Below are 17,283 nucleotides of genomic sequence, written 5' to 3' on the forward strand. Positions count from 1 at the left end.
CCTTCCTCTCTGTAAAAAATCAATAAAGTATATTTAAAAAATAATAATAAAGTATTCCTCTGTATTCTGAATTATTTCTTTCCTTTGAGTCTATTTTTTGTTTATCTGTTGTCTCTCATGTTGCAATTTTTCCCAAAATCTCCAGGGATCCTTGGTTACACATTTATATTTAATAATAATACATTTTTTAAAAAACACCACAACACTTGGCCTCCCTGGCTGCATGAAGATCAAACTCTATCATGAATAACACAGTAATTATCTGGGCCAGGAAGTTCATGACCAACAGACTACTTCAGTGGAAACAAATGGTCATTGATGTCCTTCACCCTGGGAAGGCAACAGTTCCCAAGATAGAAATTTGGGGAAAACTAGTCAACATTTATAAGACTACACCAGATATTATCTTTGTGTTTGGATTCTGAACCCATTTTGTTGGTGATAAGACCACTGGTTTTGGCATGATTTATTTTCCTTGGATTACACAAAGAAAAATGAACTCAAACACAGACTTGCAAGATATGGCGTGTATGAGAAGACCTCAAGAAAACAGAAAGGAATGCAAGAACAGAATGAAGAAAGTCAGGGGAACTGCAAAGGCCCATGTTGGTGCTGGCTAAAAGTGAGCTGGAGATTGGATAACAGAAGGAATAAAGATTCTTCAGTGACTTTACTTGTGGTGATTGTGCAGATTTTTTATGAGATTATTAAACTTTACTAGAGGCCCGGTGCACAAAATTCATGCACCGGGGGAGAGGGGGCAGTCCCCTCAGCCCAGCCTACACCCTCTCCAATCTGAGACCCCTGGGATTGGGCCTAAACCAGCAGTCGGACATCCCTCTTACACAATCCTGGACTGCTGCTAATCGCTCACCTGCCTGCCTTCCTGGCCACTCCTAACTGCCCCCCGCTGCCGGCCTGATCACCCCTCACTGCCTCTATGTGCCGGCCTGATCACCCTTACTGTCCCCCCTGCTGGCCTGGTTGCCTCCAACTGCCCCCCCCCACCAGCCTAGTCACCCCTCACTGCCCCCCTCACCGGCCTGGTTACCCCTTACTGCCCCCCCTGCCAGCCTGGTAGTAGGCAGCCATCTTGTGAGGGCATGACAGTCATTTTGCATATTACCTCTTTATTATATAGGATAAGAACTTAAAAAAAACACACAAAAACACACTTCGGAGTCTGTGTGAAGGATCAGGGCCCATTGCCTGGCAGACTTCCCTATGAGATGAGTTGGCTGTTTTGTTGCAGCATCTACAAATGTTAGAATCCAAGATCTTTGTTGTAGGGCCATTTGATTTCTCAAGAAAAGAACCCAAATATCTCCTTTCTGTGGGGATAGTATCTAGCTGCCTGAAATTCTGGGGGCAGAGGGAGAAGAATGAAGTTTTGACTTTTAATTAATGTCTATTTTCAACTCCACATTTTTTCCTACCTTCTTTAATTAAGCCAGATACTTTTGAGCCCCAAGCCTCTCCCAGGTCTTTGGCTGTATGTATGTTCACATGTATTTTAGTTGCAGCTACCTCTGTCGTGTTTCATCTGTTCTCTTCACTTCCTTTCCACCTCACCTCAATCCCATCACTCTAGTTGAAATTCATTAATGTCATGTTCACTGATGGCCCATATTTTGTTCCCATAATATTTATGGGCTTATTCTCCTTTTATTCTTTCTTTGTCAATTAAGTGGTGTTCTAGGAGGGAAGAGGAGATATTTTTATATGGCCATTCTCCATACAGAATAGGATATTTCCTCCTACCCACCTCCCCACCCCTGCCCTTAATCCCTTGTATTTTGGTCTAACCACAAGAATTCCATTTAAACTGCTCTCTTGAAAATATTTCAAACAAATGTATTTTTCATTTCCTCCTTCCCCATAAATCATGTTTACCTTGCACCCTAAGGCTAAAAGCTTATTGTCCCAGAGAAAAGGGTCACTGGAACCTTCAAGAAAGCAGTCCACAAGATAGAGAAGAGGTGATGCAGAGTAAGTTCCCAGAAGTCATGACCTGGAAATAGAGTATTTTGATAGGGAGAATAAATACTGAACAGAGAGAGCAGGTCCCAATTTCCATTTGGGACTGTTGAAGATCATCTTTGCAGGTGTCCTCTGTGTCAGCATGGAGTGTCCACAGCAAGAGAGAAATCATGGCATCACCTGTTGGCAGATGAAGTAGACATGGTGCTTCTGAGGATCCCTCGGCTCCCATGTGTTGCAGAAAGGGATGCAGGTGTTTCCACATTAGATAAACATCAGTAGATACTCCACAATGAGGGCCCTCAGTGAATTTTTACTGAGTTCTCAGAAAAAAGATCTTACTATTAGCCAAGTGAAAACTGGTAATTGCGAAGAGAAATTAAACATAAAGTTGAAAATGGCTGAAGGTAGGGCCTAATTTTGAAAGAAATATGACAGTTTCTAGGGCTAGAGAGGCAACGATACAGAAAGGCCCATATGGACAGCCAATTGAAGTCAAAGGATAGCATTGCAAAGAATAAAAGATTAATTTTGGCTGGCTGTCAAGGTTTCAGAGGACCTCTAAATCCAGGTAATAACAATATATAGGAATAAGTGCTAAGCTTAGGGATACCAAATTTTTCAGCTTGATTCCTTTTGATCAGACTTGTGGTACTAATTCTCTATATTAGTTGGGGGACAATTTAGTTGCTAATATTCAGCATTTATATTTTCAGAGCTGTGTACACATCACAAATCCCTATCCTTCATAGAAAATAGCTAAAGTTTCTGCCTAAAAGTATACTTAGGAATGTATCCTCCCAGATTTTAAAAGCAAAACTTTGGGGGCTTGAAAACCCCTAGATTCTAGCATAATTATTGTTTCCTTCTGAGACAGATTAAGTTTATCTTGTTACAAGACCAAAAATAGTGGGTTGGAGAGTAGAAGTTCCTCTCCTTTTTATTTATTTTTTAATTTTTTTTTTTTAAGAAGCTCCATATGGAGGGCTTATTTCCATTTGTTTTTTTCTTGGACAAACCTTTATTAGATAATTCACCCTTTAAAATTTTACATGATTCTAGCATGAGAAAGTAAAAATAGCATAAGAACCTTGTCTATCTTTGAAAGAAGCAATCAGGTATGAAATTTTATTTTATGGTAATAATGATATGCTAACAGTTCCTTTAGTGGCTTTTTTTTTTTTTTTTAAATCCTCACCCAAAGATATGTTTTTATTGGTTTTGAGAGAAAGAGAGAGAGAGAGAGAGATCATTCAGTTGCCCCCTGCAACCTTTTGGCATATGGATGATGCTCCAACCAACTAAGCTACCCGACCTGGGCAGCAGCTTTTATTTCTTTTTTTATTTTTATACTTAAACAAAAATTGATTTCAGAAAGGAAGAGGGAGAGCTAGAAACATCAATAATGAGAATCATTGATCAGCTGCCTCCTGCACGCCCCCTAGTGGGGATCCAGCAGGTAATCCTGGCATGTACCCTGACTAAGAATTGAATCATGACCTCCTGGTTCATAGGTCAACACTCAACCCTGAGCCCACTAGCCCGGCCAGGACAGCAGCTTTTAAATAAAAAGAAGGAAATCACCTATATGCCTATTGTCCTACTTGGGTAACTTTTTTATTTTTGTGATTTTTCTTCTGCCTGTGTGGTACAAAACTGTAGAGCTGGAAAACACTTTGGAATTCAGCCAGTCCAATTTCTTCATTTTCATACGAGGAAACTAAAACCCAGAGAGTTATGAGGTTAGCCCAGAATAATACCTTATTGCCTCCTTTAAAATAAATTTTAATGTTAAATTTTAAAAAATCATTGTTGATAAGATCATATATTTTCTCCATAGAGAATGCAACCGCAAGGGGAAAAGCATCTCTATTATGTAATACTAGAGGCCTGGTGCATGAAATCGTGCACAGGTAGGGTCCCTAGGCCTGGCCTATGATCAGGGCTGATCTTCCTGGCTGCTGGCAGCTGGCCCCGCCCCCCACTGCCACTGATGCCAGTCACCCTCTGTGTGTGGGTGACTGGTGGGGTGATCAGGGCCCTGGCGCCACCTGCATCCGCTGCCATCCACCCCTGGTTCCTCATTCTCCATCAGGCGATTGGAGCCTGCTGGCCAGCAGGGGGAAGAGACCCAAGAAGTTGGCCAGCAGGCCCTGATTGGGCGATCAGGGTCTGCGGGCTGGAGACAGCTCCTGCATTGAGCATCTGCCCCCTGGTGATCAGTGCATGTCATAGCTGACTGGTCATTCCACCATCTGGTCAATTTGCATATTACACTTTTATATATATACTAGAGGCCCGTTGCAGGAAGATTCCAGCAAGAATAGGGCTTCCTCGGGCCTATTCCTGCAAGAATAGGGTTTTCTGCGGCCGTCTCCACCACCCCGCCTGCTTCCCTCCCGTCTCCACCGCCCCGCTTGCTTCTCCGCAGCTTCGCTCCCTTCTGCAGTGCTTGGCTTCCATCTACACTGTATTCAGTCTTTGTTCTGTGCCTGGATATGCAAATTAACCACCATCTTGGTTGTGTTAATTTTCATACTTGCTCCTGATTGGCTTTTGGGCGTGGCTTGTGGGCGTAGCGAAGGTACAGTCAATTTGCATATTTCTCTTTTATTAGTGTAGACTAGAGACCTGGTGCACGAAATTCATGCACTTGGGGGGGCCCCTTAGCCCGGCCTGCACCCTCTCACACTCTGGAACCCCTCCAGGTATGTCCAATTGCTGCTGAGATGGGAGAGGCTCCCACCACTGCCGCTGCGCTTGCCAGCTGTGAGCCCAGCTTCTGGCTGAGTGGCGCTCCGCCTGTGGGAGTGCACTGACCACCAGGGGGCAGCTCCTGCATTGAGTGTCTGCCCCCTGGTGGTCAGTGCACGGCATAGCAACCGGTCACTCCGCCATTTGGTTGATTTGCATATTAGCCTTTTATTATATAGGGCAGTGGTTGGCAAACTCATTAGTCAACAGAGCCAAATATCAACAGTACAACGATTGAAATTTCTTTTCAGAGCCAAATTTTTTAAACTTAAACTTCTTCTAACGCCACTTCTTCAAAATAGACTCGCCCAGGCCATGGTATTTTGTGGAAGAGCCACACTCAAGGGGCCAAAGAGCCGCATGTGGCTCACGAGCCACAGTTTGCTGACCACTGATATAGGATGTGTGTGTATATATATATGTATATATACATATAATATATACATACATATAATATAACCTTCTCAAGAGCAATGTCTGAAGAATTATAGCTGCAAAATCTGGATTCCTAAAAACTCCAAGAAGTCCAGGAATTTCTAGAAAACAGATGTGAATGCAAAGCATCTATATTTAAGGATTGGATTCCAAGTTCACATACTGCTATGCACTGCTACTGCTGATGCTGCCTGCAGATTGTTGATTCTGGAATGCACCCTTCTTGATAAAAAGGCAAATTATAGCTCTTAAGAAGAGCACCTAATTGAGGCTTTCTCTCTGCTGCAATTCAAATAATTGAAATAGCATTGAAAAGGGGAGTACTTTGTAAGGAACATTGGTGGCTTTCAAAACAACTGTGTCAGGAACACTCTGGACTCACATTAGCAGGATTCTTGATGTGCCATAGCAGAAAAGGGTCCAAAATGCAAATAGAAAACCCCAGTTCTGAGACTAGTCTGCCACTAACCAGGAATACATCCTGAGGCAAACATTTAATTTTTCTAGTTTTGTTCCCACATCAATAAAATGAGATTAGCCTAGCTGATCTCAATTCTTTTTCCATTATAAAATTCTATGATTCTATAGGAAAGGTATCCTGTATTTCAGTCTGTGGGAAAACCCCAGGTGTGAAGAGCTGGCTTTCTTAACAATGCCCTGATATCCTTTTGTTCTCTTATCCTTCTGAGGTAAGCCCTGGACAGAATCCTGGCACTTCATTGGCACCCCCTTCTCTCCTTCATTCCCCGCCTTCATATCCTATCTGTAACAAAACCCCATTGTCTATTCATTTATGTTTCATTACATTTCTTCTCCATCTGTATTACCAATAGTTTAGCACTGGTCCTCGTACCTGAACCACAGGAACAAGTAACTGCTTTTCTAATGTTCCTTTCAGAGGACAATCTGCTATTCTATTGAGCTCCATTCTGTTCTATGGTTAAGATTTACATCCCCATGGGAGTGTTCCTTGAGTTCTCTCTCTCTCTTTCTCACATTCTGTATTCAATCTGTCAGCAAGTCCTGTTGGTTGTCTTTAAAATACGTCCAAAATTTGCCCACGTCCCATCTCCACTGCTGTTACTCTGGTCCAAGCCAGCAAGAGCTTCTGACTGATCTTCCTCACTTTGTTTACCCTTGTTCCCATTCAGCCTGCTCTCAACACAGCATCCACAGCGATCCTATCAAAACACTAAGTCAGATGGTACTTAAAGGGAAATTCCTTGCCATGGCCCACAAGGCCCTAGGCGCCCTAGCCATTGCCATCTATCTCACTTGACTTCCCACCACTCTCCTCTGCTCCAGCGACCCAGACCTTCTTTACCTCCAAGCGGCTAGGAGCATGGCAACCTGTAGCGACCTTGCACTTGCTTTCTACCTGGAAGACCAGAGAGCGCCATTACCAATTCCCTCACTTGGTCACTGCCCGGCAGTCTCCTCTGGTCATTCCATCACTGACTAAAATCCCAAGCCCTCTTTTTTCTTGTTTGGTTTTCACCTCAGCACTTATCACTCTGTAACACTATTTGTTTCTTATTTTCCTTCTTTATTGTCTGTCTTCCCGACGAGAGTAAGCAATTTTGTCTGTTTCCTTGAGTGCCACACCTCAAGCACCGAGAACAGTGCCTAGCACACTGGGCGCTCAATGTTTGATGGTCCAGGAATGAACGGCGAGCTCTGTACCAAGGGAGCACAACAGCATGCAAAGACCGGGATATCTCTGACCATTCGGATCTTGAACTTTGATGCTCAGTCTTCAAAATTCTAAGATTGTAATATTTCACTCCAAGAGGAGGTAATGTGGCTATCCAGTATAATAACGATAGTTAATGGTTAAATAAAAATTGCTAACATCAAATTTATCTTAAATAAGAGGTAGTAGAAACTCCATTTTTTTTCCCCTCTCCGTTTTGTCCTTTATCAGAGAGACACACTCCTTATATTTGTTTAATTTGTATTGGCCAGATCAATGTTTTCAACAAAAAGAGACATCTAAATTTGGGGGGGGGGGCGGCACTAGTCTGGGGGTTGTGGCTCTTTAATTCTATTCGCATTCTGCGTTATGAGGGATCTCAATTTACCAAGAAACTCCAAAAGGGCGTCTGCACTCCAGGATGATGACGGGACGCGTTCTGGAGAGGGGGGGAGGGGGCGGGGGGCGTCACCGGCTCCCTCAAAGTCCTGAGGGAAAAATCTGTGGGAAGACGGGGCTCCTCGGCGTGAGCTCGCGATCTCCGCGCTCAGCCTGGGCGGCGTCGTCCTCATCCTTTCCCGGCCTGGGGACCTGCCTCTCGCTGAGGAGTCGCGAAGGCGGCCGCGGCCGTAGGGCAACCCGTTAGCTCCGAGCAGACGGACGTCCCGCAGCCCGAGCCGCGCCCCAGCCAGAGTGGGGGCGGGGCGGCCGCGGCAGCCGCGCAGCGTCGGGTTTCCCAGAATTCCCAGCGGCCGCGGGGAAAGTTTACGGGACGTAGGCGGCGGCGGCGGCGGTAGCGGTAGCGGTTATTCGGCGGTCCGCGGTGGACCATGGCCCTGGCCCGGCGTCGCTGGCCTCTCCTCAAGGAGTCCTCGGGCAGCGTCGCGGGGCAGGCAGACTTCCGGGAAGGAACTGACCAGCGACTGAGCGGCGGCTGGCGCGCTTAGCGCCCCGAACATGCGGCAGTCCCTGCGGGCGACCCCGGGCTGCGGAGAGGCGGCGGCGGCGGCGGCGGCTCCGGAGGGAAGGAGGCGGCGGCGCCGGCGGAGGTGGCGGCGGGGACGGCCGGCACCCGGGGCGGTTTAGGGCCTCGTCGTCCAGGATGCTGTCCCGAAAGAAAACCAAGAACGAAGTGTCCAAGCCTGCTGAGGTGCAGGGCAAGTACGTGAAGAAGGAGACGTCGCCCCTGCTGCGGAGTGAGTGTCGAGCCGGGCGCACCCCTACCTGTCCCGGGCTGCCGCGCCTCCCCGCGCCTTTTCATTCCCATTGATCTCTGTGAAGTAGTTTGTTTTTACTTTTCAGAACGCCTGAAGTCGTGTTTGTGATTTGAAACCGATAAAGACTAAGAAACTTAAATTAGTTTTCCCTTCTCCCCTCGCCCCCCCTAAAAATAACAACAAACTTCCCGGTTCCCTATAGCAGTGTGTTGTTTTACTAGAAAAAAGAGGTTCCTTGGGAAATACTTAAATTACTGAATCCCTGATGCTATAGGAGTCAAAGTGAGTAGACGGGAACACTTTTTTTCTCTTCTAGACACGTCGTGATATGCCTTGTGTTTGTAAACATTGCGGGTGTCACTCGCCCATGCTGGACGTTGTGCGAACTCGGGCTAGAATTCCTTAGCTCTGCGGCTGATGCTGACGCCGAGAGGTGAAAGCTGACCGTGGCTATTGTAGCCGCTACCCAAAGCCTCATCAATCTTAGATCTCAGAGTAGAGGAACCACTATCATGTGTATTTGGCTATATTAATGAGAATTGCTTCCAATAAAAAAAAAACCAAGGACCCCCGAAAAGATAAAAATACTCAAAATGATGTGTCATTTTAGGAGAAATTACCAAAAGTGGTGGTTTTTTTTAAGTACATTTTTTTTTTTTTTACTGATTTCAGAGAGGAAGGGAGAGGAAGAGAGATAGAAACATCAATGATGAGAATCATTGATTGGCTGCCTCCTGCATGCCCCACACTGGGGATTGAACCAGCAACCTGGGCATGTGCCCTTGCCCGGAATTGGACCTGGGACCCTTCAGTCCGCAGGCTGACGCTCTGTCCACTGAGCCAAACCAGCTAGGGCAAAAGTGGTTTTTGGTTTTTTTACTTTAATAGGATGTATTCCTACTTGCCCCGCCCCCCCGCCCCCGCACCTTTTTTGCTGTTCAGTTTAAGTATTTGACTGGTTTTCCAGCTGAATCTTTTAAAACTTTAATTATTTCTATCTTTTGAATTTTTAATATTTGCTATGTGTTCAGATCATTTGTGAGGTAAGGAGCTAATATTTTTGGTGCTCATACTGCATGCTGGCTATTTGTGTAAGTTTCTTGGAAGCTTGTGGTAACCTTGTGACTTTACCATTACCTCATATTGTAATTGGGAAAGCTGTTCATAGAGATTCCTAGTATTAGCCCAATATCACACAGAAAGGGGTGGGGAGCATGTTTTCCCACTATAATTACATCATCAACCTTCCAGATTTAACCTTGTATTTGCAGTACTTTCTTATAGAACAACAAAATAGATTTAAACGGGTCCACCAGTAACCAGAAACTTGACTTTTAAACCTTTTTTTGTTGTTGTTAATCCTCATCCGAGGATATTTTTTTCATTGATTTTTTAGAAAGAGTGGGAGGGGGAGAGACAGAGAGAAACTAGATGTGAGAGAGACAGGAGAGACACATCAATTGTTTGACTCCCACACACAGCCGGAGGGGCTGGGGGTTGAGCCTGCAACGGAGATGAGATACCTTGCCCTTGACCAGAATCAAATTCTCGAGCTTTCAGTCCGTGGGTTGACTAACCACTGAGCAAAACCAGCCAGAGCTTAAAACTTTTTTTAACAGTTCATTTTTCAGTTACACATTCTCTCACATTTTTGGCAAAGTTTATAACTTGCAGTGTGCTGCCAATAGTTTATTAAATGTTACTTGAAATCATGAAATATGTTTGTCATACCTTTAAGCAAATAATTTAATATAATATTTTTTTGTTTTAAGTGTTGAGACTTGTTTATTTAGGTATTAATTTCTGTCTAGAGTTTGATTCTGAAACTTATTGAGTGCCCTCTAATATTATTTACTCAATGAACTAATGAAAGTCTCCAGATCCAATGTTTTTCATGTTTTAAGGGTATTTTGCTTTCTAACCATTAATGTCTAAACTATTTAAGTTCTGTATTCTGAAGTACTGTATCCTAAAAGCCATTGTTCTATTCTCTTCTGTTTCGAGTTGTAGTTACGTGTTTTAAAGGAGCCATAATTTCAGGCTTGGCTTTTTTTTGGACTAATTCAACATTGTGTACATACCTCTATGAAATGAAATATTTCTATTTTTAAATTTTCATAGCTAAATTTTTGGCTTTCCCTTTTGCCAAACACTTTATTACTTTTACGTAATTCCAGGAATAGGAAGACCCAAGTTAATAATTTAAAAATATTTTCAAAGGATTCTACCTTTATATGTTTGGGAATATGTTCAATTTTTTAAAAGAAAACAGATTACTAATTTTACACACTTATTCATGAGTATTTCATTAATATGTGTTTCATAGTTAAGCTTATTGATACTTCTTTGTAATATGTATGGTAGTATACAGAATATATTTGATTCAACACATTTGTACAAATTACAAATCCTTTCGAGTAGAGAAAGATTAATCAACCTCAGTTAAAAAAATAATCCTTACCTGAGGATATGTTTATTGATTTTTGTTTTGTTCTATTTTGTTTTTTTGTTAATCCTCACCTGAGAATATTTTTTGTATTGCTTTTCAGAGAGAGTGGAAGGAAGGGAAGGGGGCAAAGAGAGAGACACACACATCAATGTGAGAGAAACATATTGACTGGCTGCCTCCCCCATGCACCCTGACCTTGTGTGGGGAGCTAACCCTACAGCCCAGGTATATGCTCTTGACCTGAAATCAAACCCAAGACCCTTCATTGCATGGGCAGATGCTCTAACCACTGAGAACACTGGCCAGGGTTGTTCATTGATTTTTAGAGAGAGAGGAAATGAGTGAGAGAGACATTGTTATGAGATACATGAATTAGTTGCCTCCCATGGCCTCCCGACCAGGAATTGAACCTGCAACCGTTTGGTGTATGGGACAACACACAAACCAGCTGAGCCACCTGGCTAGGGCAGCCTCAATTTTAAAATACCCAATAACTTTCTTTTTAAATTGATTGATTTTTAGAGAGCAGAAGTGAGAGAGAGAGACAAACATCAATTTGCTTAACTATCTTTTTTTAAAAATTGATTGATTTTTAGAGAGAGAGTGAAAGGGGGAGAAAGAGAGAGACAAACATCGATTTGTTGTATTTGTAGTTCCACTTATTTATGCATACATTGGTTGATTCTTGTATTTGCCCTGACTTGGGATTGAACCCAAAACCTTGGCTATGCTCCAGCCAACTGAGTTATCTGGCCAGGACCCCAAGTCCTATCTTAAATAAAAAATTTAATTGTGGCTGTGGTTGAGTGTCAACCAGTGAACCAGCAGGTCATGGTTCATTTCCAAGTCAGGGCACATGCCCAGGTGGTGGGCCCAATCTCCAGTATAGGGAGTGCAGGAGGCAGCTGATCCGTGATTCTCTCTCATCATTGGTGTTGCTATCGTTCTCCCCCTCACCCTTCCTCTCTGAAATCAATAAAATATATATTTTAAAATTTAATTGTGTTTTCTTAAGTCCATTGAAATTTTGTATTTTGGGGTGGTAGATGCAAATGAGCAACTTTTAAAAAGTGTTACTTATTGAAATGATCATTTTATTGTTTCATTATAGATCTCATGCCTTCATTCATCCGGCATGGTCCAACAATTCCAAGACGAACTGATATCTGTCTTCCAGATTCAAGCCCTAATGCCTTTTCAGCTTCTGGAGATGGAATAGTTTCAAGGAACCAGAGTTTCCTTAGAACTCCAATTCAAAGAACACCTCATGAAATAATGAGAAGAGAAAGCAACAGATTATCAGCACCTTCTTATCTTGCCAGGAGTCTAGCAGATGTCCCTAGGGAATATGGCTCTTCGCAGTCATTTTTAACAGAAGTTAACTTTGCTGTTGAAAATGGAGACTCTGGTTCCCGATATTATTATTCAGATAATTATTTTGATGGTCAGCGAAGGCGCCCACTTGGAGATCGTACACATGAAGATTACAGATACTATGAATACAACCACGATCTCTTCCAAAGAATGCCACAGAATCAGGGGAGGCATGCTTCAGGTAATTTAAAATTAGAACTACTACATTAGATTTATTAACACAATTTAAAAGATGCTCTTTTCTGGATTTTCTTGGGAAATCAACATATTCCTAAGGAAATACTTATTCATTTTGCCAGTGTTGCTGAGCCAGCTTGCAAATAATTATTAACCTACAAAGAGGGAAAGGATTTTGTGTTATTTTATTAAAGGAACACAAAATTTATTGGTACTTATTTGAAGGATATCTTTACTATTAACACTATGAACTTTGAGAACTTAGATAATTTAATGTCTACAGTTGGATTGAATCTAGGTTAATGGTTCAGAGAAACTGGATTTAAATGGAAAAAGGCAAGGCAGATAGGAAGAATCGGGCATGGTAGTTAATACCATGGACAACTGCATCATTACTTTGCTAGAACCTGTACTGTTTCTCTTAACAAAACTGGTTTTGTAGTTCAATAATTAGTTCCCAAGTTGGTCAGACAGACTTATTGTGAAATAGTTAATTGTGTGTTAAGTATGTCTTTTTGTTGTTCTTTTATGAAATGAGCAAAAATATTAGTTATAAATTTTTGAAATCTGCTTTCCATATTTGCTGACTTGAGGATTCTTATAAAAGGAGCTGAAGATATAGGAGAAATGCACAATTTGCTTTAATCCTAAAGTACTGGAACACACCAAATAAACTGAAGCAAGCTGAAAATTAAACTTTTTCATCTGACTATTTTTTTCCTGTAAGTAGTTGTAGGCTTTAAATTTTTGCAGGTTAAAAATAAAAAAATACCTGAGACATCTATTTTGTGATCCACAAAATTTCAAATAAGCTGACTTAAGAATACTTTGGAGCATGAGTATTTTGCATGTAGAAAACATTTTATTCATTTAGTATGAATCATATGTTTACCACTTTCCCCTGACCTTCTTATTCCTCTCTAGTACCTTATTTGAGGGAACAAAACCAATATATGCAAAATAATCACAAAACAGTTTGTATACTTTGTGGTACTAACTGTAGGTACAATAGAGAGGCAGAAAAATATAGTCAGGGTAGGCTGGAATGATTGGTGGAAGAGATAGGACTTCATCGGTGCTTTTAGCTTGTACTTTAGATTAATGGGGGCAGATGAAGGGCATTTTAATTGGTAATTTGGAAATAACCAAGTGAAAACAGAGTAGACACCATGCAAGTCCAAGGAGCTGTGTAGTTTTGCCTAGTTTGAATGAGATATAAGGTAGAATGGAGATTTGTGGTACAACAACAGGCTATAGGATTGAAACGAGTCAAGCAAAATCATTGCAGATTTCAAAAAGGCAAATCATTTTATGAAAGCACTGTTTAAAGATCAGTTTACTAGTTATACTTGAGGTACATTCCTAGAGAAAAGTGGACTGCAGGTACCAGTGGTATTGCAGAGGAAAAGGCAAATCTGTGATGTTTTTGAAGGAAAAATGAGACAATTACGAGTTTGGGAATGAGTAAATCACTAAAGTTTTGAAAATTGAGTAGTGTATGAAGCAGAATAGAGACAGACTTATGATAGAAAGCAGGCAGACAGCTCGCAGGGGCGGCGGGGGTGGGGGGCGCTTGTGGAGGCAGGGAGGAGTTGGAAGGGTGGAAGGATTGAGGAAAAAAAACCCAAAACTCATGGTTATGGACAACAGTGTGGTGATTATGGGGATGGAGGGGGATGGGTGGAGGTGGAAGAGGCCATGGAAGGGATAAATGGTGATGGGGGAAAATAAATTTTTTTAATTGAATAGTGTAGAATAATTGGTAAGAGCAGCTTATTTTGTGAAAGTCAACATTGAAGTCTCCTTGGAACATTGAAGAGAAGAGGTTTTCTAGAAATACCTCTAATGAGCATAGGTGAGTGCCTTTTTAATTTTTAAAGAAGTTTTAAAGGATTAGACAGTTGTATACTTCAGTGTTTATTTTGGCTATTTCTGATAAAATGTAGTTTTAAACCTCAGAAATAATCTGTCAACCAAAGTATAGTAAGTTTTAAAATAAAGCTCATTTGTGTATTTTTAGAATAATATCTGCTTATTATAGGAAATTTATAAAATACAGAAAAGTAAAAGTTAAGTACTTATCACACCAGAGATTCTTAATATTTTAGTTATTTCATCTTTGCCCGTGACATTCTTTACCTTTACACTGTTATAATTAAAAATCTATACAGTTTCGTATCTGTTTCTTACTTGAATGAGTTTCTTAATGTAATATGCTTTTTAGTATTAATTTCAGTGAATCTGTAATCTTACATTTGGTCCATGTTTGGTAGTTATTTTTTTTTTAATTCATCTTTGTTGTTGAAAGTATTACAGATGTCTCCTTTTTTCCCCCATTGACCCACTCCACCTGCTTCTGCCCCTCAGACTTTCACCATTCTGTTATCTGTGTCTGTGGTTTATGCATATATGCATGTAATTTCTTTGGTTAATCTCTTCTCCCCTTCCTCTCTGAAATACATCAGCCTGTTGCATGCTTCATGTCTCTGGGTCTATTTTGTTTGTCAGTTTATTTTCATGAGATTTCACATATAAGTGAGATTATGTGATACTTGTCTTTCTATAACTGGCTTATTTCACTTAGTATAATACTCTCCAGATCCCTCTATGCTGTCTCAAAGGGTAAGAGATCCTTCTTTTTTACAACTGCGTAGTATTCCATTGTTTGGATGTACCACTTTTTTTTTTTTTTTTTTTTTTTTTACTTAAATGTAAGTCGTGAGACCATAAAAATCCTGGAAGAAAGCATAGACAGCAAAATATCAGACATCTTACATAGCAGAATTTTCACAGATACATCGCCTAGGGCAAGAGAAACAAAGGAAAAAATAAACAAATGGTGCTACATGAAACTAAAAAGTTTCTAAATAGCAAAGGAAACCAGCATCAAAATGAAAAGGGAACCCATTATATGGGAGAAATATTTGCCAATGATACATCTGATAAGGGGATAATTTCCCAAATATATAGAGTATTCATATAACTCAACAAAAGACAGACAATCCAATTAAAAAATGAGCAAAATACCTGAATAGACATTTCTCCAAAGAGGATATATAAATGGCTGAAACATGAAAAAACGCTCATCACTGATCATCAGAGAGATGCAATCAAAACGACAATGAGAATACCACCTCACACCTGCCAGAATGGCTATCATTAATAAGTCAACAAACAAGAAGTGCTTGTGAGGATGTGGAGAAAAAGGAAACCTTGTACATTGTTGGTGGGAATGTCAACTGGTACAACCACTATGGAAAACAGTGTGGAGTTTCCTTAAAAAATGAAAACTGGAACTGCCATTTGACCCAGTGATCCCACATCTAGGAATATATCCTCAGAAGCCTGAAACACCAATCAGAAAGAATATATGCACCCCTATGTTCATAGCAACATTATTTACAATAGCTTAAGATCTGGAAACAGTACAAGTGTCCATCAGTAGATGAATAGGTAAAAAAAACCTGGTAGTTGGTATTTTACACGTTAATGAGGACCTGACCTAAGCTGGGGACATTGCAAAGGGGAGAAGTGGAACACATCTTCATTGATGGGATTCGGTCATTAATGCGATTATAAGGATGAGGGAAAGAATGAATAGTCATATAGGACCCATTAGCATTGGATCTGACTGTATAGGAGGAACTTAAAAAATAAATGGTCGAGTAAGTGAATTAAGCTAGAAACTTCAAATCTGGAGTCTTAAGACAGTTTTGGTAGCTAACAGCATGAATAATAGCTTATAACATTCTATTTACCATTAATACAGATTGTTGTTCTTTACACCTACCTTTCCCAAGTATATATATACTAGTGGCCCGGTGCACGAACCCCGGCCTGCACCCTCTCCAATCTGGGACCCCTCGAAGGATGTCCTACTGCCGGTTTACAGGGATCGGGCCTAAACAGGCAGTCGGACATCCCTCTCACAATCCAGGACTGCTGGCTCCAGCTGCTCACCTGCCTGCCTGCCTGCCTGATTGACCCTAACCACTCTGCCTGATGGCCTGCTTGCCCCCAAATGCCCCCCCACCAGCCAGATCACCCCCGCCTGATTGACCCTAACCACTCTGCCTGATGGCCTGCTTGCCCCCAAATGCCCCCCCACCAGCCAGATCACCCCCATCTGCCCCCCGTGCCAGCCTGCTCATCCCCAACTGCCCCCCCTGCTGGCCTGCTCACTCCAAACTGCCTCCCCACCTGCTGTCCTGATCACCTCCAACTGACCCCCACTGACAGCCTGCTCACCGCCAACTGGCCCCCCTGCTGGTCTGCTTACCCCCAACGGCCCCTGCCGTCCCTTCCTGGCCTGATCACCCCCCAGCGACCCAATGTCCCAGCCCCTCCTTTTTTTCTTTTTTTTTTTTTTTTTCAGCGCCTCCTTGAACGGAGGCCAGGGCTGGTTGGAAGCAAGTATCTAGGATTTATTTATCTTCTATAATTGAAACTTTGTAGCCTTGAGCAGAGGTCAGGGCCGGCCAGGGAGGGCAGGAAGCTTGGCCTCCTCCATTGCCAGGGCAACCCAAGCCTCCTGCTTGCTCCAGCTCCGTGGCCAGCCGCCATCTTGGTTGGGTTAATTTGCATACTCGCTCCTGATTGGTGGGTGTGGCTTGTGGGTGTAGGGAAGCGATGGTTAATTTGCATGTTTCTCTTTTATTAGTGTAGATTACAAAAAATCACTGATAGTCATAACACTTTTCTGCATGAATATAATATGAAGAATTAATAATACCAAGTTAAAATCTTGTTTTAAAATTCTTATTTGCAAAATATCATTGAGAAAATAGTTTAAGAAATAAATTTCTGCTGATCTTCTCAGAAGCAGTCTGACAGTTTTTGTAAGTTTAATGACAAACTTTAAAATAATTTTCCAGACCTTGAGAGCATTATGCTAAGTGAAATAAGCCAGAGAAAGAAAAGTACCGTATGATTTCACTTATGTGGAATCTAATGAATAAAGTGAACTATCAAGCAAAATAGAGACAGACCCATAGACAGAGAGCAGGCTGGGGAGTGGGATGAGGGTGGAGGTGGAGGTGGTGACTGGAGGGATTGAGAAAAAAACTCACAAACGGACAATAGTATGGGGATTGTGGGTGAGGGGGGTTTGTGGGGAGGGTAGAGAGGCGATAAATGGTAACGGAATGAGACTTGGGGTGGTGAACACACAATAACAGTGTACAGATGATGTGTTATGGAATTGT

The 17,283-nt window shown here is 41.9% G+C and overlaps 1 protein-coding gene and 1 pseudogene across 7 annotated transcripts in view; both read left to right on the forward strand.

Annotated features, from left to right (window-relative positions):
- The first annotated feature begins 242 nt into the window (after window positions 1–242).
- LOC308246079 (small ribosomal subunit protein eS24-like) lies at window positions 243–620 on the forward strand (annotated as a pseudogene). The gene has a single exon. The product of its transcript is annotated as a small ribosomal subunit protein eS24-like (transcript).
- Window positions 621–7,642: 7,022 nt separating this feature from the next.
- The window catches only part of SAV1 (salvador family WW domain containing protein 1), a gene marked incomplete at its 3' end in the record, with an annotated part of 33,165 nt that continues 23,524 nt past the window's right edge, over window positions 7,643–17,283 (forward strand). For 5 of the 6 annotated variants that reach the window (XM_080680076.1, XM_080680077.1, XM_080680078.1 and 2 more), the window contains exons 1-2: window positions 7,643–8,058; window positions 11,640–12,083. In XM_080680076.1, the coding sequence (XP_080536202.1) occupies window positions 7,965–8,058; window positions 11,640–12,083 (538 nt within the window). In that variant the 5' untranslated portion in view covers window positions 7,643–7,964. The remainder of the gene's footprint in view (window positions 8,059–11,639; window positions 12,084–17,283) is intronic. The other variant, XM_080680079.1, reaches the window with a different exon arrangement.

This window comes from Plecotus auritus, assembly GCF_963455305.1.
Source record: "Plecotus auritus genome assembly, chromosome: 1".
In the NCBI taxonomy this organism is placed as follows: Eukaryota; Metazoa; Chordata; class Mammalia; order Chiroptera; family Vespertilionidae; genus Plecotus; species Plecotus auritus.